This window comes from Netta rufina, assembly GCF_964035555.1.
Source record: "Netta rufina genome assembly, chromosome: 6".
Lineage (NCBI taxonomy): Eukaryota > Metazoa > Chordata > Aves > Anseriformes > Anatidae > Netta > Netta rufina.
Genome location: NC_140129.1, coordinates 32,821,137 through 32,844,943, shown reverse-complemented (window position 1 = coordinate 32,844,943; position 23,807 = coordinate 32,821,137). Strand labels below are relative to the sequence as shown.

Below are 23,807 nucleotides of genomic sequence, written 5' to 3'. Positions count from 1 at the left end.
CACAAGCCCAGCATGCGAAGGTGACTGTTACACAGAGTGAAAAAGTGCAGGCACTGCTCAATTCGCCACCGTGCTGATCCCTTGGCACAAAACACGCAGTGTGAAGAGCTCCCTACTCTGTGTAGGGCCTCGCATGCCCTAGGAGAGGCTGGAACAGGGCTGCAAGGGACTCCAAAGGCTTTCTCCTAGTGTTATTTGGGCTGGCTGGGTAGGATGCGACATGCTAGGGGCTGTGAGGACACTAGCTGGCCAGCTGCACTTGGCACAAAGGTTGCCAGCGTGTCTCTGTCTGCCAGCCCCTCCATGACTGCACCAAAAGCCCTCCTCTCTTTTAGCTGACAATCCACTTGCATGTAATTTACAGTGACTAAATATCTCTAAGATCTTTCTATCCAACTGTCCGATGTCACTGGGAAGTGACTTACAAAGCATTCTTTTATTTAGCTCTGGTTCCTTAGGAAACCTGCCTGAAAATTAAGGCAGCCACACAGATCTGTGGACTACCCCAACCCAGTCCCACTCCTGCTACCCAGTGGGTCCCAGTTCCTTACCCTGATGGTGCCCAGTGCTCCCTCCCCAACAATCCGTAAGGTATAATGCACGCTTTTGGGAGACACAGGGGCTGGGCTTTTCCAGCTCACGAACACCACAGCTCGCAGGAGGTACTTGGTCACCTTGTCAGGAGTAAAAGTCCATTCCTGAGCCTGGAATGACAAGAGGGAAGGAGAGAGCTTCCAGGAGCTCCAGACCAGAGCCAATCCTATACACAATGGCTGAATTCAGTGCAGAGCCCCTTCCTCCACTGCAGTTATCCTAGTGATCTACAGAGCACTGGACACACTTCAGTCCTCCATCACCTCTGCCTGTGTCAAAGGCTCATATTTGGATATTTAAAATCAGCCCTTGGAGATCTGTTCATCCTCACTACTCTCAAAAAGTACTCAGAAAAAGCAGTAAAGGTTTAGAAACTGAGTGTGCAGGTAGAAGAACAGCAGAAGAACATAATGAACTCGCCTGTGCTCTCATTTGTCCTCCATCTATTAATGTATCCAGGTGCCAAATGCAGTTGGTGTTGTGTGGTTACCCAGACCCATCTGGAGTCCTTGTTTCAAACTCATTATCATTATCTAGTCCCTGTTTAAAACTCATTTGGTCTTGTAGTCAAGGAGGATGTCATCACGTCTGGGCAAATCCAGGTCATGGGAAGCTGCACAACTGCAGATTTTGGCTGGCAACCCAAGCTAAGACACTGACAAGGGGATACCCTCCCAGCTTGGCATTAATGACCAAATGATCCGCAGCCCTCGTATTTCTGCTCTAAACACTCCACAGCTGTACTGCAGACAGCAAAATAAGGTTTTGGTAGAACCTGAACTTACCATGGCTTCACAGGGCTGGAGGAAGCCTGTGGCTGGCCTGACAGAGAGGACCTTGCTGTCAGACTGCTGGATCTTCCATGTGAAGGCCATGGGCAGCCTCGTGCAGTTCTTTATGGTGTACACGCGGGTGGAGGAGGTCCCTACATAGATGGGCTTGAAGTAGAGATTCCCATCACCTTCTAAGAGCAAGAGAAGGGACTCCGCACAGCTCCTGATGGCAATCTCCTGTGGAATTCGGAGGAAAGTATCAGACCAGAGGTCTCGGCTGACTTCTGGATGGACCTCGCAAAGATGTGGCTCCTGCCAAGAAGGAAGCAAGAACAAACTGGGGCTGAAGGAGGACAGGAAGGACTCTGAACTGGGCTGCCAAGGAGGTCCCTGAGCACAGTGTAGTGCATTACAGGAGACAGAGACCCAAGGGAACAAGGGGTTCAGCATGTCTGGCATGGCAAGCATCTTCTGTATGCAATGTGGATTGCCACCTGAAATGCTGAAAGTGTTCTTTCATTCCTATTTCCAAAGAGAAAAATCCAAACTAGCCATTAGGAGATGTAACAGAAGAAACCTTTCTCACCAGCTTCTACTTCCCTCTCCCTACCTTGGTGTATCCAGGACAGGAGTTCAGCTGCAAGGGCAGGACGTGCTGCTGCGGGGTTGTGCTAACTGGGTGAGTGGAGAGAAAGAAAATCTGGTGGCCTCCTGGAATGATGTGTCCTGAGTGGGGCTTGACCAAAACAGAGGGGCAAGCAGTGTGGTTCACGCTGAAGGTTATCAGGGAGGTGCCCGTGTTGGAGAGCAGCACACTGCAGTAGGTGTCAGTGTCAGAAGCCACGGGAGGAAAAGTCTAGGAGAAAAAAGCAAAAAGGGTTGTTTGCATGAGGCTTATAAAGCCAGCTTAAAGAACAAGTTGTTTGTTTGTTTGTTTTTAATTGAATCCCAGGTTTCAATAAGCACCATCCTGAACCTGTGGAGAATTCTGTAACTGCTTCTCTTCAAGGAAATGAAGCAAATCACCCAAGGGTACACAGTGTATGGTCTTTTCCCTTCCCACAGCAATTCTCACCTTTCATACACGCATGTGATTAATGAATATACTTCCCATTATGCAAGGCTTTCTGTTCCAAAAAGTGAGCTCCTTGCTGGGACCTGCAATCTCTGCATGTACAGCAATCCAACAGGCTGGAATTTGCTCCATTGACCTCACAGAATCAATACTTTATTGTGCTACACATACATCGACAAGAGACAGGAAAACTTCCACGCCACCTTGCAAGCCACTTCTCTTCCAAAAGCACGGGCTCTGTGAGCTGCTCTCCACTTGTGTAAGTGCGTGCAGAGTGTCTGAGGCACCTGAGTGGGGTCTAAGTCCATCAACCAGCCACGCACCTTGGGGACGTCAAGGACGTACTGAGGGATGAAGTGCTCCCGTTCTGCTTCGAAGGTGTGCGCCCTCAGCCTGACAGTCAGGCACCAGGGTGGGCAGATGGTGGCATCCTCCTCGATGTTGCTGTACTGCCTCAGAACCTGCAGGCACAGCAGAGACAGAGCTGAGGGCACGTAGGAGGGAAGCATGGCAAGGTGCCTACGCGTGCAAGTACCACCACAGGCAGCAGGTTGTTTCACTGACACCCCTGGGCCTGAGGAGCTGTTTGCTGCCCATCACCCAGGCCTCAACACCCACCCTTTTGCAGACTGCCGCCCACAGTAGCGGTTCAGTTATTCACAGCAAGTTCTCCTTCAGCAAAGTGTGCGTTACTTCACATTCACCACACAAAAAGAGTAATCACTGCTGTCTATATGCATGAGCTATGGCTTGTTTTGCTGACTTATTTCTGCCAGGACGCAGATGAAGGAGAAATATTAACCCACCAGTGTATCACGGCAGTGGCCAGAGGATCTTAGAAAGGATGCAGGTTTGCCAAATTCAGCATGAAAGGCTCCATTTGAATTTTAACTCCCCAAAAGGCCTTTTAGCCTGCAAAGTCTCTTGCTCATTCCTAATTCCTCTTGATTAACTGGTCCTAGCAATTTCTACTAACCTTGTAGAAGGCGAAGCCTTCCAGCTCTGCCGCATAAAGGCTGTTGAGCTGAGTGGGCTGGAAGAGGACGCGGAAGGCTGAAGACTTCAGAGGCGGGATGTCACAGATTTCGGGTGTCACCTGGAAGGCACTGCCATGGCTTGGAGTCCAGGCAACAGTGATCTTTCCTTTGGTGTGGTTGGTCACGCAGAGAGGAAGAGGTTCTACCTGGTGGAGCGGCACACAGCAACCAAAATCGTACTCCCTGGGGCTGACGCTAACGTGGGGGGGAAACAGGGCCAGGTCGCTGCTTGTGCCATCACAGAAATACTCAGCCATGGAGCTGGCTTCAACGTATTCCTCGGGGGGCTTGTCCGGAGGGATCTGCAGGATGGAAAGGTCTCAGTGAGAGCAGGGTAAATGTGCCCGTGGGAGACAAGGCACTAGAGTCCTGACTGCCTTCGTGAGCAAAACAACGTGCAAAATGCCCTTGGGTAACAGCTCCCAGGACAGCAGAAAGGCTTTAAGGATGCTCCCATCTGCAGCCAATCCTCACTCCAAAGCTGCACATGGCAAAAGGTGCCCCCGTGATTGAGTTAAACCCAACCAACGCAGATATTGTTAGTGTGTGCTGGGAACGTCACCAGCAGAGCTGCTAAGGAGGTCAGGGTGGCACCTGCAAGTCCTTCTCGATCTGTGCAACAGAAGCCCAGCCTCTGCAGGGAACAGCACTGGGGCATCTTAGGCTTCAGGGAGGGCAACCCGTACCTCAGGAGGCAGCATGAGGGCTCTTTTTTCATCCATCTGCAACATCCCGTCCTTCAGCATCGCACTCAGGATATCGGGGGGATAGAAGGTCAGCCCCCTCACCATGTTGGTCCGAAACCAGGAGAGATGTCTTGCCTGGAGGATGGCTGGCTTAGCTGTGTCTGAATGGCAGGTACCAAAGAAGTCCACATACAAGGGTTCCTGGAAAAAAAAACAACACAAAAACACTGGAAAGGTTTGTAAGAAATAAGCTGCCGTTCTGTGATTGCTTTGTACGTTACACTAGCCTAGCACCTCAATCCCAAAAGCATGCTTGGGAAAGCCCTAGAGTCTGCTCTGTTGAGTCTGACTGTTGGTTACTTTCTGTCTTGATGTGACCCACGAACTTTGAGGCAAGTGGAAGGAATGCTGAAGGCACTCCGTGCACAGCTGTGCAGCAAAATTTCACTCGGACACTTAAGTGGGCATGAAACTCTGCTCCTGCAGGTCCTGCAGAGCACGAGCCCAGGACGGGCATCGTTGTAAATGCAGTGGGAATAGACTGCCAGGGAATGCTCACTGAGAGAGGCCAGCCCTGGTGGGTGACACCAGAGAAGCCCTCTGAGCTGTCAGAGCACCGATACCACCCTTTGCCTCTCGTACCTGGTGGTGGACGAGGCACACCACTCGGCGGTGATAGCTGATGGGGTGAGTAGGTCGGAAGGTCACCTTCAGTGCTCGTGTCGTCGTGCCCTCCAGGACTCCGCAGGGGTGATCCAGAGAGAAGACACTCCCCCTGCCATCAATATCAAACTGGTAGCATGCAGGGACATCGGAGATGTTGCTGATTTTCAGGATCTGCATCGAACTTTCCCCAAGATTGATCCAGTCGAAGTCCACAGAGGATTGGTGCAAGGACACCAAAGGACCTAGAACGAAAACACGCAAGACAGATCCTGGACCTGTCGCATCTCCTTCCTATCAGCGTGTCACAAACCACTGCTGCACCTAACTGATCTTCCCAACCTCGAGTGATCTCATTAGCAAGCCCACCAGTCCTAGCACACAGCTGGATATTCACTGCCAACAACTTCACATCTGTCTCCAGCAAATCTAAACTTCAAAGAGTGCACCAGGGGCAGCCTGGATGGCAGCAGAAGGTAAGTCTGAGGGCTGTGACAGTCCCTCGTCCTTCTCCAGGCACTAGCCCTTTCCCTACAGGGCTGAGAGGAAGGCAGAGAGGACCGTGGAAGGATTTCACTGTGATACCTTTACATGAGCCAACCACCTTCAGAACCGCCTGCTGGAGGCATCCAGCCGACATGACGGTGAAATAATCGGTGCTGTGCTCTCCCACTGTCCGTGGCTGAAATCGGATGCACAAGACCAGCTTCCCTTTGGCAGGCACAACACTGTGGGACACATCGCAGGAGAAGACGTGGTCTTGGAGCAGAGGGTCTTTTGCTCTTTCTATCCTACACGGTGCATCAACCTGCAAGCAGAGAAGAGCCCTAACTCCAGAGTGATGCCCTAACTCCTTCCTCTTGCCCCTGAAAGAAGGTCCTGATCCTTACCTGGGTATGCTGGCCACTACTGCAGAATGAATGCCAGTATAACAAATGATTACAAAATGATTTTGCCACTCCTAAGTCCCAGAGTCTTTTGAAGACCCAGCACTGCTGCCTCCCATGTCAGCAGTCAGTGCAGCCAGCTTTTAAGGGGTCTGTAGCAGGCTGAGCTGGCACACAGACAAGGTTCTCAAACGCAGCCCATTGGACTCAGAGCAGTTCACCAGGCTGCAGCCCACTGAAGACCCATCAGCTGCCTCGGACACGTGCAGACCAATTTGAGGCTGCCACACGGGACTGATGGGCATGTCCAGCGTGAGCAGGAGAGCTGCAGGAAGGACCAGAGCGGCTGCCTGATCTGCACCAAGAGCAGTGAGAAGCAGGCTGCAAATGGATGAGTTACCAGTGCCGTAGCTGGAAGGCAGAGGGCAAGGGTGAACGGCCTTGTTGGCAGTGGAAGGTTCCTCATTTCTGCTTTGTTCAGACTCCCACTTGGGCTATTTTCACAACATTAAGGGATATTCCCAAAACCACATCCCCCAGGGAAACGCGCCAGCACGTCAACCTCTTACAAGAAGCAGTCTCCCTCTCCACATACCACAGACAAGTTGAAGATTTCTACACGCTTCTCCACCGTAGTGCCCACTGGCACGGATCCAAAGCACAGCACGTCCCGAAACTTCCCAGGCTTTACACCTTCACACTGTTCCCCCAGCACATTCACCCGCAGGTAGGGGTATTTGGCTGTTAAAGAAGATAATGCACTGCATTAAGAGAGCGTGGTGGAATCTCCGCCCTTGGACACTCAACTCTCAATTAGACGAGCCTCTAATTAACCTCAGATAACTCTGAGGTTGGATCCGCCTTCAAAGCTGGCCCTGCTTTAAACCGAATCAGCTCCCTTCCGACCTCAGTTTACCAAACAGAGCCCCATCTTTTCTTTGTCAGTGGCCATATAAGGCACTTCAGGCACCGGCTCGTTAATGAAACCATCGTGGTTATTCCAGATTATAGCCTGCTCGCATCCTGAAAGCTTCAGAACATCCCTCTGTCTCTCCAGCTGGCAAAGACAGCCATGAGAAACCGAGTGCAGGAAGACCAGGAGTTCCTGGAGGTTTTTCTGTTCCACCAGCAAACTCATCTCGTTTCTTCCCATCTGCTGCTTTAAGCAGGGAGCAGAAACGTCAGCTTGGCCAAAGCATGCCACAGGGCACGTTAGACTCTGTTGTCTCTTCTTGTCACTTCCAAGCTCTCAACAGCATATTAGAGAATTTCACTCTCAAACCACAGGCTTCGTTTGCTCATCAGCGGGTGAGCCACCTAGGGCTCAAGCCTCAAATGCATCCCCGTGGAATGCTGTTTTGTGGTTAGGGATAACACTCGTTACTTTGAGCACCACTTGCACAAATGACTCACCCCGGGCTTTTAGCTGGAGAGTCCTCTTTTGCTTCTCTTCACCTCCAAACCAGCAGGTTGCTGCCACGTCACACAGCACAGCCACCTTGGGCTGGAAGACCACCTTGATGGGGCACTCCTCGCCTGCAGACAGCATGCCGTGGGCAGGGATCATGTAGAAAGGGCTGGGTGTCTCCCAGGCAAACACGGTGATGAGATCACTAGCAAAGAGAGACGTTTGGAGATGAATGAAACCTTTGCTGCCAGTGCAATCGTGCCTTTCCCAGGGGGTTGCTCACTTAGGATGTTAAGCAACCGATGCTGAACGTCAGAACCCCTCGTGCATCTGGCCAAATTTGTGATGCTGGGAAGGAATTTGTCTCTAATGCCTGCAAATGCTGTGTTTACGCTTTAATTAATCTTTGCTGTTACATCCTAAGACTTTATTAATGGCCAAAAAATCTCTCAGCCTCACCATGTGACAGCACACAAATCAGCTCCGGAATGAAGCACATGCTCTTCCTGGACCTACGTTGGCTGCTACTTAATTCCAAAGGAGCATTTGTTCCTCTGTTATATGCACAGGTGAGAGGAGAGGACTGAACTCTTTTCCTAACACCTCATCCAGTTCTTCTCCGGAGCAAGCTCGCTCAGCTTGTTTGATTTGTGCAAAGAACATGACCGTGTAGCATCGGCTTTTCTATTATACTGCTTCTGAGCAGTGTGCTGCTCACCATCCCTATCCTCTACCCCAGATCAACTGAATATTTTGGGGAGCACAGGCTGTTTTTCAGCTAGTAAAAGGTATTTTGCTCTCACTGTCACTCACTGCAAATGGTTTGAAGTACACCTCCTTCTTACCTGCAAACCTCTCCTCTGCTTTCCCCTTTATAAAACTGCTGCAATTAAAACAAGACAGTCCCTGCTAGCTGGGAGCATCTTTGCTCCTAAAGGATGACTCCAAACCACAGAATCCTGCCACTGCTTAGAGGCCAAGTCACAGCAAGACTAAAATGCTTCCAGCTGGTTCTTCATCTCTCCCAGCTTTTGTGGGCATGCTGCCTTTGATTCAGCAGAAGCCCAGGCCCTTCCTGTGGACATGGGATGTTCTCTGTGGGACACTTGCTGGTCACTGACTATTTCCTGCGCGTGAACGGTTCCCAGAGCACGCTGGAATCAGAGAGATGAGAAATGCCAAGATGTGCCCACAGCAAGACCCAATCCACACTCCCATCTCCGCTGCCTTTTCTGCTCTGATCTCAGAGGAGGCAGGGGTCTGCCGACCGCTGAGACAGCCAGAAGGTCTAATAACAACGGGGACGAGCCGAAAGCCCAGGAAGGTAGCCAAATATCCGACAAAAACGGAAAGGGGGCCTGCTCAGCCACGCGCCGCTCACCCAACATTGCGCACGGTGAATGTCGTCTCCGTGACGCTGTGGACAGCACAGACGGGCAGCCGGACAGTCGCCGGGAAGGACAGACACGGGCGCGGGAGCGTGGCACGCAGGGTGACAGAGAACTCGCCCTCGGCCTTCCTAAAGCAGATGCTGTCTTCGTAGTCCCTCTGCACAGGAGAGCAAGGGGAGACAGCAGTTGGATGGGGTCCCCCTTGCAGCTCCTCCAGCAAACACCCATCACCCAACCCTCACCGCTGGGAGGCTGTTGGCAACAAAAACGCCTGTGATTTGGGCACCAGGGAAAGCTTCTGTGCTGGAGAGGGAGCCTAAGAAGCACTCAGAGAGGCAGGCATTCAGGCGTGCTCCTCGCCGTGTCGGGGAGCACATGAACACCCCTCTGAGAGCGCAGTTCAGGGCCACATTTGTTTCACCTGAGTGGTTTTGCTGCAGATTGATAGTTTCGGTGTTTTCAAGGTTCAAGTTCAGGCTAACTGAAGCATGCACAGCCTCTCCTTGATCTCCACCAGCACAGAAATACCAGTCCTCGATTAAGTGCCTAGATTAAGTGTCTTCCATGCTCCCCCGTGCTCACTGCTCCTGAGCACCACTTTTACAGGTAAGGAGAGACCTCGGGCACTGCAGCACGTGCAGTGATCCCTCTGAGAAAGCAAGTCTCCTGCACCGAGAGGAGTTTTGGTGTTTTGCCACTTTACCTTTTCAGTGGGCCGGAAAATGATGGGCAGAGTTAAGGACATGCCAGGGCTCAGAGCAATCGGCTGCGGGAAAACAGTGATGAAGAAGCGCGTGGAAGGACATCTGGATAATGCAACCACAACAAGAGATTTTGTCTGGTGCCATGCAGAGGATGCTGATTTAGCAGAAAAGAGAATAAAGTATCAAACGGCTCCAGCAGTGCCACCCCCCACCATCAGAAGGAACTTACAAAGCCGACCCCAAGGCCACTTTGCAACTCAGCAGGAATAGGAACAGAGCCCAAGTGTCCTGAAAACTGACTCCCTCTAAATACCTACCCCTTCCTCGAACAATATCTGACACTCCCAGGCCGTGCAGCATGAGCCAAACTCTTGGTGAGGGCAGAAACATTCGAGGCTCAGAGCAGGGAGTGCTGGAGTCCCAACACCCAGCGGGACTCCCGGGAGCAATGGTGTCGGGACGTGCTAGTGCCGGGCTGGCACACATCCACGATTAAAATCTCACTAGACTGGAAATGCCTCACAGACAGAAGTATCAGCAAAACAGAATTTTAAAAAGGCATTTCATTTAAAGTACTCCTGCCAGGAACGAGGGCTGTGCATCTGAATGAGCATGTTTCTATCCGGCCACGCCAGCGAGCGTGCGCTGCCTGCAGCACATAGCCCAAGGGAAGAGGGGCAAACGCAGCTGAGAAAAGGTGCTAAAGTGACTGCTAGAGCAGGAGGGATGAAGATGCAGCGAGAGCCTGGGGAGTAAAAGGAGAAGGAAACTTGCCACGCACCTGTAGCTCAGCTTCTGGGTTTTCTCGTGAACGTTTTTCAGGATCAGGTGTTTGATGGTCTCTTTTCCAAGCTCCCAGCCGCGCCACCTGAGTGTTTCTGCCACTTCGATGCCCCAGAATACTCCCTTCTTCTTCCTTCCCTTTCTTGCAGACAGCCTGGGGAGCTGCAACAGGCACAGGAGCACTTTGTGAGGGAGGGAGGAGAAATCTCTGACTCTGGCAAAGGGCGGGTGGGAAGAGCCACCCTGTGGAAAAGCTCCAGGAGTCACCCAAAGCCCTGCTGGGGACTCCAGGGCTGCTCCGTAAAACCAGAGGGGACACCTCCTGGCCACAGCCCAAACAACGGGTGCTAAAGGCTGGCATGAACTAGGGAAGCAAAAGCTATTTTTTGTTGTTGTTGTTTTTCTCCCCTTTCCTTCTCTGCTGGTAAATCCACCCGTGACCACGGCACCCTTTGCTCCACCACTCACCTTCCTGACGCAGCCACAGTGCAGCTTCTGAAACGAGCCCGACTCTGGGGGCTCCCCATGAGCTTGAGCAAGCATCTGAAAGGTGAGGAATAAAAAAAAACTCCGCACGTGCTGCTCCAGCACCCGAGCAGCTTTTGCTGCCAAGACCCGAGAGCTCTCAGGGTGCCACAGCTCCCTGAAGGGCACAGGCTGTGCTGCAGCACTCCAGCAATGCCCACATTTTGCCTGGCACAGCAGCCCCCCGGCACCGACCACAGCCCCATGGGGTAGAGCTCTCCTGGGGCTCTCACAGCATGGCCCTGCCCGGCCCACGGTGGCCCTGCTCAGCCCGGCAGTGAGGCTGTGCCCTACAGCCCTGCTGTATGGCCCCAACAGCCCCATATAGGTGCCTGCAGGATGCTCCCTGCAGCAGGGCGCTGCCCAGCTCCCTGTGCTGTAGTGCAGCCCCAGTCCATGGAGCCTGGCCCTGATCCCAGTTCCAATCCCAGCCCTGATCACAATCCTGATCCCAATCCTGATCCCAACCCCGATCCCGATCCCAATCCCAATTCCAATCCCAATCCCAACTCGGACCCCAACCCTGATCCCAATCACAATCACAATCCCAACTCTGAACCCAATCCTGATCCCAATTCTGATTCTGATTCCAATCCCAATCTCAGTCCTGACCCTGATCCCAATTCCAATCCTGATCTTTATCCCAATCCCAATCCTGATCCCAATTCCAATCCCAACCCTGAACCCAGTCCCGATTCTGACCCCAATCCCAATCCTGCCCCCGATCCTGATCCTAATCCTAATCCCTATCCCAATCACGATCCCTATCCCAATCCCAATCCTGATCCCAATTCCAATCCCAACCCTGAACCCAGCCCCTATCCTGACCCCAATCCCGATTCCAATTCCAATCCTGATCCAAATCCCGATTCCAATTCCAATCTTAATCCCTATCCCAATCACGACCCCAATCCCAATCCCAATCCCAATCCTAATCCTAATTCCTACCCCAGTCACGATCCCTATCCTGATCCCAATCCCTATCCTGACCCCAATTCCTATTCCAATCTCCATCCCAATCCCAATTCCAATCCTGATCCCGACCCCTACCCTGATCCCAATCCCAATCCCGACCCCTACCCCTGATCCCAATCCCGATCCCTCCTCCAACGCCGTTCCCGACCCCGTCCCCCCAATCCCACCCCCTTCCCGTCCCGTCCTGTCCCGTCCCACCTCCGCTCCCCGCCCGCGCCGCCCCGCCGCGTCCCGGTGCGTTCCCGGTGCGCTCCCGGTGCGCTCCCGGTGCCGTCCCGGTGCGCTCCCGGTGCGCTCCCGGTGCCGTTGCTGCGGGGACCGCTCGCGGCGTCCCCGGCTCCCGTGGCAACGACGGCGGCCGCCCGGGGCCAGCCCGTGCCGGGGGGCGGCGGGGGCCGCCAGGGGGCAGCAGGAGGACGGGATCCGGGGGCTATGGGGGCAGATATTGGGGCGGGGGGGTGCCCAGGGGACGGGGACGGGAGGATGGGTCCCGGAGGAGGAGGAGCTGGTGGGGCTGGTAGCAGGGGTGCTGAAGAGTTGTGGGGTGGTGAGATGGAGGGGGCGGCTGCGGGGCTCACGGGTGGGGTGCTGTGGGGGCACGGGGTGCAGAAGGCTGGGGAGCACTGGTATAGGGATGGGGGAGCCCCCCAATGCGGCCTTGGAGCACCAGTGACCCACATAACGGGTGCCAAAAGTGATGGGGCTGAGGGTGGCGAAGGGGCAGGGGGGCACAAGCCCATGGGGTATCCCGGGTACCAGTCCCGTGGGTCACCCCTACATCCCCCCAGGATGCCCCTCGAGGTGCGGGAGACCCTCGTGTCCCCAGTGGGGACACCCAGACAACCCCCCAGGTGTTAGCAGCAGCGTGGCACAGAGCGGGGCTGGCAGGAGGAGACGCAGCTTTATGGCATTTCTCTGCCTTTAGGGCGTGAGCCACCCGGCTACGCAGCCGTAAATCAGCACCCCAACTCCTCCAGCCCCCCCAGCGCTGGCCGAGTGCCTGGCTCCTGCAGAAGCAGCCCCATAAATCTGTTATTTATGTTATTCAGCCACCAAACAAACCCTCCTGTGGCCGCCGAGGGCCTGCGTGCGACAAACGCCTGCCATCCATCACTTTAATGGCTCTACTCTGGAAATTAAACCTGTCAGCGCCCCTCAAGGTGAACGGTCCCAAGTCTGTGACATCCCTCAGCTCCCCTCCTCCTTCCCGGCTCGCCCTCATCTTCCCTGTCCCTTTCTGCCCCTGCCATCCCAGCTCGCCCCCTCCCCACGCTGCCCACCTCCACCCATATCCCTCCGTGCTCCCCTGGGCAGTTTTGGGGTCCAGACACTCCCCGAAGGGTCCCACGGTGCCCGGGGCTGTGCTGTCTAGGGACAGGGGAACCCATGCACCCAGGGGAAGCTGCTGAGCTGCCAGCAGCCACTGCGGGTCACTGTCCCCCCGTGTAGGATTTATCCAACATCCACCCGCTGTCCGATCCCACATTCCTCTTTCCCTTCATCTCCATCCCTCCCCATCCCTCTGTCCCAGCCGTGCCTCTCCACACGCATCCCTGTCCCCTCTGTCCCCAAGCCCATGGTGCTTGGGGATCAGCCCTAAGGGGTGGCAGCAGGACACGGGGTAGGGGCAGCCCAGCCCACCCCACTCGTGCAGCCCCATAATGTGATGGGGTGGCACAGCAGCCCCCGGGGAAGCCCAGAAAGGGTGCAGAAACCTTGGGAAATTTGTGTATATAGGTAGAGGGAAGTGTATATATGTATATATGGACACACACACATATATATATATAGGGTCTGCAAGGACCCTCCAATACCTTGAGGACCAGGGGAGCCAGCTCACTTTGGGGTCACAGCCTAAGCCTAGGGCTCCTGGGGAGGCAGGTGGCAGGGGGTGGCTGTTGTCACCCCACTCCTAGGGGCTGATCTGAGCCCCCCAGGGATGCTAGAGCCGCAGGAGGGGGCTCACACCCTGAGCACCCCCTGATGCCCCAGGTATGGGGGCAGCGGCAGGGCAGAGCTCCTGTCCCCTAAGGAAGAGCAGAGGCATGGGGATAACAGCTTTATAGGGACGGGGTGTGGGGACTCCCCCAGATACACACAGAGGAATAATTACGAGTTAAATAGGATCCAAACACACATAAGTTAAAGCAGGGGGCAGGCTCCCCACGGCCCCCCTGCCCCTCACGGGCACAGTCTGTGGCTGCCAGCAAAGAGGCTCCCGACGCCTCAGCCCGGCCCCTCTTCACAACACGGAGCCCATCTTCCTCTCCGCGGCGCCCAGTTCTTCGTCCTCCTCTTCCTCATCCTCCTCTCCCCCCGAGCAGGAGGAATCGGGGCCGTAGCCCAGCTCGGCGGCGCTGCAGTGCAGGAAGCCCGAGCCAGGGCTGCACCCCACAAACTCGGGGCCCTCGCCCGCCTGTCCCTGGGGCTCTCCGGGCAGCAGCTTCTCGCAGGCTTTGCCGAGCCCCCGCGGCTTCTCGGCCTCCGCCGTGGCCCCCTGCTCCTTGGCTTTGCGGCTCCTCTTCCACTTCATCCGCCGGTTCTGGAACCAGATCTTCACCTGCCCACGAGGAGAGTGCCCATGTCACCGGGGCCACAGGCACCCAGCCCCGTGCAGCTGTGCCCCCCTTGCCCCATCCCGTCCCCACTCCCCACCACCACCTTCCCTGCGCCACAGAACCCCCCCAGGCTCCCATTTTTGCAGGCATCACCCCAAATTCCCACCCCCATGTCCCCAGCAGCCTCCCGTTCCCCCTTGCATCCCGCCAGGGCCACGGTACCTGCGTCTCGGTGAGCATCAGCGACGTGGCCACCTCGAAGCGCTTGGGCCTGGAGAGGTACTTGTTGAGCTTGAACTGGTTCTCCAGCTCCAGGAGCTGCTGGCTGGTGAAGGCCGTGCGGGGCCGGCGGCACTTCCCCATCAAGCCGGCCTGCGGGGTGGCTGCGGGACAGACAGCGGGATGGGGATGGGGTCGGGGGAGCAGCGGCGATGGGGGCACCCCCTCGGCGAGCCCGGCGCGAGGAGGAAGGCGAGCGCCTCTTCCATCGCCTCCCGCCCCAATAATGGCTTTATTGCCTGGCGAGATACGTTATCGGGCCTCGGTGTGCAACTGGGATCAGCCCTGGGACTGGAATTAAAGCTCCTTTTATTGCCGGGACACGCAGGTGTCTGCCCAACCGCCGAGGGCTGCGGCGCAGGGCTCCGTGCGCCCCGCGCAGGGCTGATAGCTCAACCCTCAGCCCGAGCAGGAGGCTGGGGAACAAAGGGGCCTTTGAGAGGCTGGCGTGGGGTGGCTCCCGCGCCGTGTTTGATCCCTGCTTATCTCCTCTCCGCTCGCTTTATTGTCCCCCCCTCCAGGGTTTGGCTTTTACTGCTTCTCCCGGCACCGCAGCGGCAATCAAACCCAGAGGTTTGCAGCTGGGAGTAAGGGGTTGGAGCGGTGCAGGGGGGCATTAACGGGAAAGGTCCTCGCCACGTCCCACGGCACTGCTGCAGAGCCCCCGTTCTCCCTCCACCAGCTCGTCGGAAACCCAGGCATCAGCTCCGAAAACTCCTGCCCGGCTGGGCACAGGGACACACGTGGGTTTGGGATGGCTGTCAGAGGGGGATCCATCTCCAAAACACCTCTGCTTCTTCAGCAGGTGGCCAGCAGCACCCAGCTGAGCGCAGCGGGTGAGGGTCACTGCCCTCCTCGCGGGGCACGGGGCAGCAGCAGCCTCGTTATCTCCTCAGATTCCAGCTTTGATCCCGACCTGCCCATCTCCCGAGGTGTCCACCAAGCCCTGCACAAACAGGGCGGTGACGCACGGCGCAGGAATTTATGAAGGGGGCATTAACTGAGCGCCATCCAGGTCGGATCCCGGGTACCTGGGTGCTGGGTGGGACAGGTCAAACAGGCAGATGTAGGGCCGGGCTGGGGCTCTGCAAACTTTTTTCTTGTGTGATGAGCAGGGGGTGGACGCGACCCCCCTCCTGCACCCGCAGAGCCGCGGTGCCAGATCCACCTCGCAGCCTCTGGCCATTTAAACGAGGGACTGGTTAGAGGGATGCTGTGCCGATGGTGCTGACGTGCACCCAGGGCAATATTTCCCTCTAATAAGTGTTAGAGGGAAGACAGCTCAGCTCTGCAGCTGTGGATGGGTCTCTGCAGACCCTCAGCAGAGGCACGGGATGGAACAGACCCAGGAAGGGCCCCTTCTGCTAAGGAAAGGGCCATGGAGCTGGCTTCTCCCACCCCAACATGGAGAGTCTTGGGCTCTCAGCCTCTGAGCCCATGCCCTGGGGAGCACAGAAATTCTCCAGACCTCCCCAAAAGGCTCCCCCGTGCTGCCTCCTGCAAGGCCAGATGTGGGGAGAGCAGAGGCACAGAAACGAGCCCTGACCCCAAAAGCAGAGTGAGTTCCGTCTGCTCGGGTTCAGGGGATGCTGACGGGCAGCTTGCTTTAGCAGCACCCCCAAAAGGGACTCGCTCTCCACAACATAAGACACTGAGGACAGCTTGGTCAGGCAAGAAAAGAACAGAAATTTTGTCCAAATCCAGACCAATCTAAACGGGACGTAGACCAAACGATTACCCAGGTTTCAGCCCCAGCTTTTCCACCTCAGTGTCTCCCATTTGGGCTCGGCACAACGGTGCCCACCACAGCCCGTGACTTCCTAGAATCCCCTAATCCATCCTGCCCCAATCCTGGCCAAACCAAAAGCCACCACCAGCAGCACGGGGATTCTGAGGAGAGGAGGGGTGTGTTCCAGTTTGCCACGCAAAGGGGAAATGCCCGTCCTAACCGTGTGCCTGGTGCAACCTTCCCCTGCCCCATGGCACGGACAGCAGCCCCCCAGGGCTCACCTCGCTCAGCTCCCTGCCAGCCGAGCTGTGAGCACTTCTCCACCACCACCTCCACCCCACAGAAAGAGCAACCCGTCGGGAAGGCTCTCCCCCTTACCCAGCTCCTGCCTCAGCATCGTGCCTTTGCTTGACAAAGGGTTTCCTACCTGCCCGTACATCTCCTGCGGGATCACAGCTCATCTCGGTATCCCTTCAGCATGGCCAGGACCCTCAGATGGGTGCCTGGTGTTTGGCTGCAAAAATCAACGAATATTTTGGCTGGCCTGGAGCTGAGAAAGCCCCCGACTCCGTGGCCGGGAGCTGTACAGGACAGCTGCCTCCCGGATAATTAGATAAAGCTTATAAAGAATTATTAGCTTATTCGATACAGTTCCGTCTACTTGATAACGAGCCTAATCCGAGGTTGATATTAACCCACTTGGTTTTAATTTGGTTTGTTTAGCTATAGCTCGCTTGGCTTCGTGGGCTAGCAGATAAAGGAGAGGAAATTAGCTGGAGGTGCTTCTCCAGATGGCAGGGCTGGCAGGAGGAGAGGGGGTCCCAGGGCCAGGGGTCTGCCAGCAGCCCCCACTGCTCTCCATGGGACAGGGTGGGTAAGGGACCTTCCAAAATCTTCCACCCCCTGGTTTCCTCCATCGCTGGCTCCCAATTGCTGTTTCCCAGCCCGTGCTTTCTGCCGATGCCAGACCACTGTGAACATGAGAGCCTCGGAAGGCACCAGCCAGGAGCCCCTAGAAAGGCACCCGAGCACCAGGTCCCCCGCAGGGAGCCCTGTGCTCCTCCTGAGAGCCTCGCCACAGCTCCCACCCTGCAGCTGCGCATCGCCACGCTCTGCTCCTACAGCTGCCTGCTCTGCTCTCAGCTCCCAGCACCCTGCTGCATTTCCACACCGCGAATAAATCCCATAAATACCGATGCACGCAGCACCCCGGTGCCAAACGCTCTCCCCGAGCAGTTCAGGAGGGCAGCCGCTGCTCACAGCGAGTCCGAGCCCCCAGGACAGGGACCCGGGTGGCTGCAGCGAGGACATGCCTGCTCCTTGCACCTTCCCTGCCTGCCCTCTCACTCCGCATTGCAGCAGAGGCACCCAGGCGCCGGCTGCCTCTCCTCTGAGGCAGATGGTGAGGAAGGCACCCTTGTATGCAGCAGCACTTTTCAGAGCAGCCCAGCACCCAGATCTGCTCCGTGCAGGTGCCCACTGCCTCAAGGCACCCCCCAGCACCCTGCCTTCCCCTACAACAAGGGCGGGTGAGAGCAGAGCCTGCTGCTTCATTCAGGGGCTGTCCCTCTCCTTCCACCACCCCGACCATCCCGCAGAGACCAGACCATGCAGCGCCTGCAGAACATCTCTACACTCAAAGCCAAATTTCATGAATTCATGATTTGGCTCTAGAATCTCCCACAAATACATCAGAAGGGTGATCTCCCCCTAGGGTGCTCCAGAACAAGTCCTGGGAGGCTTTCAGATGCGTCTCTCCCAGCTGTCTGCTCAGTGCCCAGAAAAACATCACCAGCAGCACAGAAACTTGTCCTCACGCACCCTGGAAACTTCATCCAGGCAGTTCTGTGTGTCCATCCGTCCGGGCTGGGTGATGTGACAGGGACACACGGACCACAGGCAGCCCAGGAGCCCTGTGCCGACAGCGGGAGGCTCCTGCCCAGCTCACCATCCTCTTCATCAGGGTGAGGAAGGGCTGTGCAGGCAGCATGCCCTAGGCAGGACGCAGATGTCCCCTCCTGTCCCTGCAGACCCTCCCCACGGCCCCCATCCCCACACAACAGCCAGCACGTTGGGGCAAAATCTAGCAAGTGGTGGTGGTGACTACGAGAAGTCAACCTGCTTTTGAATCTTGCAGCAAGCCCGCAAGAGGACGAGCTGGAGACACCCTCGAGAACCCAAATGATCCCAAGGGGCTGGAGATGAACGAGCTGGTGCAGAATGAGGGCCTGAGAGCAGAGCCTACACAGCAGCGGGCACAAACCCGTCCACGTTACCCCAGCCAGAAGCCAAGCTCGGAGGCATGCTCTGCACCCCGAGGTGCCCCCACCATCACTTTGCAGCTGGACCCCAAACCCACAGCCCCAGGGAGAGCCAGGGAGAAGGGAGAGCAGTCAAGGGAGGGGAACAGCCCCTTGTGCCTCAGCCTGCCCACGTGTAACTTAACGAGGGAGCACGGGAGGGGCTGATTTACGCTCATTCTCCACTTGTGCATTATTATTCGTTTCCAGCAGCCCGGGGTTGTTTTTTTTCGTTTCCCGGTGCCGGTCCCGCTCCCCGTTTCTTTCTTTTCGTTTCCTTCCCGCAGCGGCAGGGCGCAACGAGCCTGCAGCAGCCGTGCGGTGCCGGCGGCTGGGGGGGGGGCGCAAGCAGAGACCCCCCCGGGGGCAGCTCCGGGGCCGGCATCCCCCCTCCGTGCCGCCCTACAGCCCCAAGCTGGGGCAGGGCCGGCAATGGGGCCGGATTCCCCCCCCTCCGCATCCTGGGACCCCACTACGGGGGTCTCAGCGCTGCGCGTGCGACCCCGCAAAGGGGAGCGGGGCCGGGCACAGCAAAAAAGCCCCGCAGTAGGGCCGGCCCCGTGGGTTCCCGACCTCCGACGGGGCGACACCGGTGAGACCCCCCAGCCCCGAGGTTTTGGGGAGGCGGGGGGGCTGTCCAGGATCCCTTACCGTGGAAGTCGGAGAGCCTCGGCACCAGCATCCCGGCTCGGATCCAGTGCTCCAGCGGCAAGGAGCCGGCCACGGCCGCCTTCAGGTGCTCCGCGCCGGGCGGCGGCAGGTGGGGGAAGCCGGTGTAGGCGAAAGCGGGGTGCTGGCCCCCCAGGGCCGGCAGCGGGTACACGGCGGGGGGGTAAAGAGCCGGCAGGGCGCCGAGCCCGGGGCCGGGGAGATGCAGCAAGCCGGGTTTGGGGACGAAACCGGCCGGGACGAGGGGCGCAGAGAGCTGGGGAGCCCTCGGCGAGGGGGTGTCGGTGCGCCCGGGGGGCCCGGGGCTCCCCGCGGGGCTGAGCCCCGGCGGAGACGCGCTCCTCGGCGGCTCTTCAGCCAGGAGCGCCTCGATGCTGAAGTTTTGGGATTTCTCCATGGGTTTGTGCATGGCGGGCCCCCCCTGAGCACGGCACGGCTCGCCTGCCAGGGCAGCGCCCGGCCGGGCAGCCCCGGGCCAGCCCCGGCACCGGCGGGCATCCACCCCCGGGCCCCCGCTCCGCTCCGCGGGGCTGCCCTCGGGGGCAGCCCTCCTCTCCGCTCCTCCTCCTCCCGGGCACTCGCTCTCCCCTGGCCACCGGGGGGGCTTTTTGAACCCCCCCTCCACCTGCCCCAGCTCCCCATTGGCTCCGCGCCGGCCCCCCGCCCCGCCGGCCCGGCCTCCCTCCCGGCTGGCCTCCAGCCTCCGGTGTCCTCAGCCTCCGGCACGGCGCTGTGGGACCCCGGGGGGGCCCGATCCGGAGGTTTCTGCACCTCCCCGGCCTCACAAGCTCCGTGCCCAGGGGGTCCCCAAGCTGCAGGGCTCGGTTTCCCCGGAGGGCACGGATTTGCTCAGATGGGGTGAGACTTGAGGGGCTTCAGTGCATGAACCCACAGCCCTGAGGGGCTCTGCCCTGGGCACCTCAGGGCTGGGAAGGCAGGAGAAGTGCTCTGTGTCGCCCTGCTATTTCCCATTGCCCCCCTCTGGGACAGGGACAGCCGTGGAGCTGAGCTGGCCGCACGCGGCGTCCCCCTCCCTGCATCACCCACAGCCATCCGAGGTGCCAACAGGGCAGGCAGGGAGGTTTTTACTCATTTGCCCGGTCTTTGCTCTTCCAGGCAAGAGACAGCATGAAAAGCACCACCAGGAACAGACAGAGAGGAGAGCCCCGGCTGATCTGGGAGATGGGGCAGAGCTGGAGCAGAGCTACTGCAGCTCCACTGCCTTTGGGATGAGGCAGAGCATCTGGGAGCAGGTCTGTGCTTGTCTGTGCCCAGGTCCTACCTTTTGTCATGCTGATGCAGCGAGACAAGCCTCTGATACTGCCCAGCAATGGGTCCTGCTCTTTGGAAGGCAAGTGAGGCCACTACCACAGCCCTGCTGGAGGATTATCGGAGCCAAAGGGAGCTCCCAGCCCTGTGTTTCCTTCCCCTTCACCATTTCTACCCTTGCTGGATTCCCTGAGATTTTAGAGCAAGGGTCCACTCCCCGGTATCCCTCATCCCTCAGAGGCTCGGAGCAGACATGCAGGGAAGGAAGGGCAAGGCAGGAGCACACACGGGACTTTCCCCAGCCTCCTCTGCCCGGCAGCCCCAGGGGTTTCCCTTCCTCGAGCCCATCCAGCCTGGCCTGGAGCCCACTGAGCTCCCTGCACCCGCAGCACCGGGGTCCAAAGGTCCCCTATAGGGGGATAATTTCCTCCTTCCTTCGCCTGGAGCTTACTCCATCCGTGGAGCAGCCCCAAATCTTTGGATGGGGACGGACGCCCGACAGCCCTTCTCCAGCTGCCTCCCCGGGAGGGCAGGAATCAGCCCCACGGCCAGCCCAGGTCAGCAGCAAGCAGGGCCGTTTAATTCCCAATAAGAAGAGAAATCTAGGAGGAAAATAGAAGGAGTTCCCTCCTCCAGGAGAGTCCAACCCAGATGCTGGGGCCCTGCAAGAGATGCGCCTGGGGCAGGAGCACCCAGCAGGCAGGGATGAGAGCAGAGCCCAGGAGGTGGCCAGCAGAAGGGGCGGGATGCGGGCGGTGATAGATGCCAGGGTGCTGATGAGTTCACAGTCTTCGGGGTCATTAATCAGATCAGAGCTGGATTAAGGTGTCCGAGGTCTGATTAGCTTCATTTCCAGCCCCAGGAAGGAGGGAACTTGCTTTCCCATCCATCAGGGCCCTCCGGTGACAGCTCACCTGGCTGCTAACTAGATCTGGGGATTGCAAGAAGCGAGCGTGGCTGGGGCCTGCTCCCTTACCTCTGCCCGTTGCAGAAGGGGCTGCACACGGGAGATAACACAACCCTGAGCATCAGCCGAAGGCCACAGCCCCCAGGATATCAGCCAGGGAGAGCCTGACCCCGTGCAGGGAGGGCCCTGCAGCCTCGCATCCTTCCCCCGCCAGCTGCCAGCGGTGCCTCCGCGCTCAGCAATGAGCCGTGGAGGGGGACAGGTAGAGTTTGGGAGCACAGCTCAGTTTTACAGCCCCGCCGTTTCCTCGCTGTCACCTTGGGCAGCAACGTAACACCCCTCAGCACCGCCGACTGCCCCGAGATCAAAGCCCAGGGTGCCGAGGAAAGCACACACCCCGATAAAAAGCTGCCGACTGGGACCAGGCTCTCGCTTTCCCAGGCTCAGGTCCTTTTCCCAGGCACCCGACAAAGACAAGACCCATGCTGAGGCTGTTTTAATTTCCGATTAACCCATCATTTTGGCTGCTGATAGACCGTGCTTTAACACCAAGCCGTTCTGGTGGGTTTGGGCAGTGGCAGGCGTGGGTTTCTACCATCTTGCTCCTACCAAGCTTTGAGTTGCTAAGTCTTGCAGGAGCTTCCCTGTCCCCAGGAGGCTTGCTAAGGATTAACTGCTCCTCCAGCCAGGGCTTTCTGCCTTTGGAAGTGACTTCCCCAGGTTTTTGGGGCCCTAACCATCACCAGCAGCGCCGCAGCCCTGCCCCTCGCAGGCCACCCCTATCTCCGGGCTCTGGGAAGCTGCAGGAGGCTGGTGGGGAAGGTAAATAAACTGCCAGCCCCGGGGTGATTTGTGGCAAAATGAACAGCCCCGAAGTCACCTGCCGGTGGCCCGGGGAGATAATGGCTCCTAATCAGCCCCACAGCGGTGGGAGCCGGGCTCTGCGGGGTCAGACCTGGCACGGCCAGCCCCCTGTCCCTGGCTGCTTGGTGGCCGTCCCCTCTGCAGAAAGCACTGGTGCGGCTGTCCGCATGGCCCAGGGCTCCCCAAATCCCTTCAGGTGTCTCCCAGAGATGGCAGGAGCAAGTGCCAGGCGTGCCACCAAAGCCACGTGCGCGCCTGCTCCCAGGCTGTGCCGCGTCGTGTGCCCCCATCCCTGCCTGCACCCCCTTCTTCTCGGGGTCTGCCCATCCTGGGGGTCTCTGAGCCCACCTCAGGCTGCCCAGGGCTTCTCCAGGCTGTGCCCTAAGGGACACAGAGAGAGATCCCCACGTCTTGGCTCAGTGAGGAGCTCCGCAGCCCCCTGCCCACCACGCCCAGCCTCCACGATCCCTCCATGGTGCCAAGGTACCTGCCCCAAGCGAAGGGGTTAACAGAGCAAACAGCGCGCCGTCCCTCCCCGACAGGCCTCCTGCAGGGATTTCTGAGCTGCTGTTTATTTAGCCAAGCGATTCCTCAAATAAGCAGCCCCGTCTCTGCTGGGACGTGGCAAGGCTGAGCAGAAAAACGTGTTGGCAGCTCCCCTCCCGGAGCAGGGGGACGGCAAACGGGCGCAGGGAAGGCTGCACGGAGCAGCACGAGCCAGAGCAAGCAGTTGGATCCCAGCAGCTCGGGGATCTCCAGCTCCCGTTTGGGTTCCCAAGGTCCTGAGCTGCTCCCCAAAAGGGCTGGGAAGCGAGGCAGGGCCCTGGGTGCAGGGTGACCCCCCGCACAGCCTCACCTCCTGCTAATGGGCTTTCCATGGAGTCAGCTCCCAGCCCGCTCCCAGGGTGACTGGGTAAATCGGCTGCTCCTCCCAGGACCTTGGGCTCTAATTAATGTCAGCTCATTAACGAGATAACGGCCATTTATTGCCCTGTCTCCCTGGCTGCTGATTAACCCTTTCCCAAGGCGGGGGGGGGGGGGGGGGTGGCGATGGCATGGGGTGGCAGGAGCTGGCGACGTCCCTGCAGTGACACCCAGGGGTGCTTCGGGAGGAGGGGGGACAGGCAGGACAAGCAGGGCTTCTAGGGCTGAGCGAGGAAAGGAAGGGACAAAGTTTGTGTGGGTGTAGGGCACAGCTCTCCTCCTTTTGGCACAGAAAGGGGTCCGTGGGTTACCTTGTGCCCTCACCCCTAGATGCAAAAGCAGCCCCGGATCTGTCTCCCCTGGCACTGCCACCCCACCGGCCCTATAGAGCAGTGGGGCAGGGTGATCCACCCTGGGGAAAGGAGAGCCCAAGGGGGCTGGGGAGGGCACGGTACCCCCTCCCGGGGGGGGGCTCACGCTCTGGTGACATCCATCAGGGTGCGCGGTGGCTCCCTATTAGCGGGAGCAGCGGCTGGTTAATCAGGCTGAGGGCTTCGGCTCGTTAAGCTGACACCTCCGCCGCCAGAGTGAGACATGGGGGCACGCGAGGTGCCACTTATTTATTTTCTTCTTTCCCAGGGAATATATTAAACAAATTAAATTCCTGGAGCGTTGGGTCAGCACCGATCGCTCTGCGCCTGTGCCCGGCACAGTTGCGGGGAGGGTCTGCCGCAGAGCCCGGCCCCCCCAGCCCCTCTGTTCCCCCCTTTTCCCACCCCATTCCCCTTCCCTGGGTGCTGGGAGGAG

At 58.0% G+C, this 23,807-nt stretch overlaps 2 protein-coding genes across 2 annotated transcripts in view; both read right to left on the bottom strand.

Annotated features, from left to right (window-relative positions):
* CFAP65 (cilia and flagella associated protein 65) overlaps positions 1-10,544 on the bottom strand; it is a gene marked incomplete at both ends in the record, with an annotated part of 29,318 nt that extends 18,774 nt beyond the window's left edge. Inside the window, 14 exons of the mRNA XM_084288608.1 lie at positions 552-704; positions 1,380-1,604; positions 1,978-2,223; positions 2,766-2,903; positions 3,419-3,781; positions 4,166-4,366; positions 4,808-5,073; positions 5,414-5,636; positions 6,311-6,456; positions 7,129-7,328; positions 8,505-8,671; positions 9,218-9,320; positions 10,000-10,154; positions 10,470-10,544. Of these exons, the coding sequence (XP_084144734.1) occupies positions 552-704; positions 1,380-1,604; positions 1,978-2,223; positions 2,766-2,903; positions 3,419-3,781; positions 4,166-4,366; positions 4,808-5,073; positions 5,414-5,636; positions 6,311-6,456; positions 7,129-7,328; positions 8,505-8,671; positions 9,218-9,320; positions 10,000-10,154; positions 10,470-10,544 (2,661 nt within the window). The remainder of the gene's footprint in view (positions 1-551; positions 705-1,379; positions 1,605-1,977; positions 2,224-2,765; positions 2,904-3,418; positions 3,782-4,165; positions 4,367-4,807; positions 5,074-5,413; positions 5,637-6,310; positions 6,457-7,128; positions 7,329-8,504; positions 8,672-9,217; positions 9,321-9,999; positions 10,155-10,469) is intronic.
* A 3,199-nt stretch (positions 10,545-13,743) lies between these two features.
* On the bottom strand, positions 13,744-19,445 carry LOC311210599 (uncharacterized protein; the record flags this gene model as incomplete). Its single annotated transcript, XM_084288597.1, has 3 exons — positions 13,744-14,061; positions 14,282-14,442; positions 19,019-19,445. 3 exons carry the CDS (start codon positions 19,443-19,445, stop codon positions 13,744-13,746), a joined length of 906 nt encoding a protein of 301 aa, XP_084144723.1.
* Between the last annotated feature and the right edge of the window lie 4,362 nt (positions 19,446-23,807).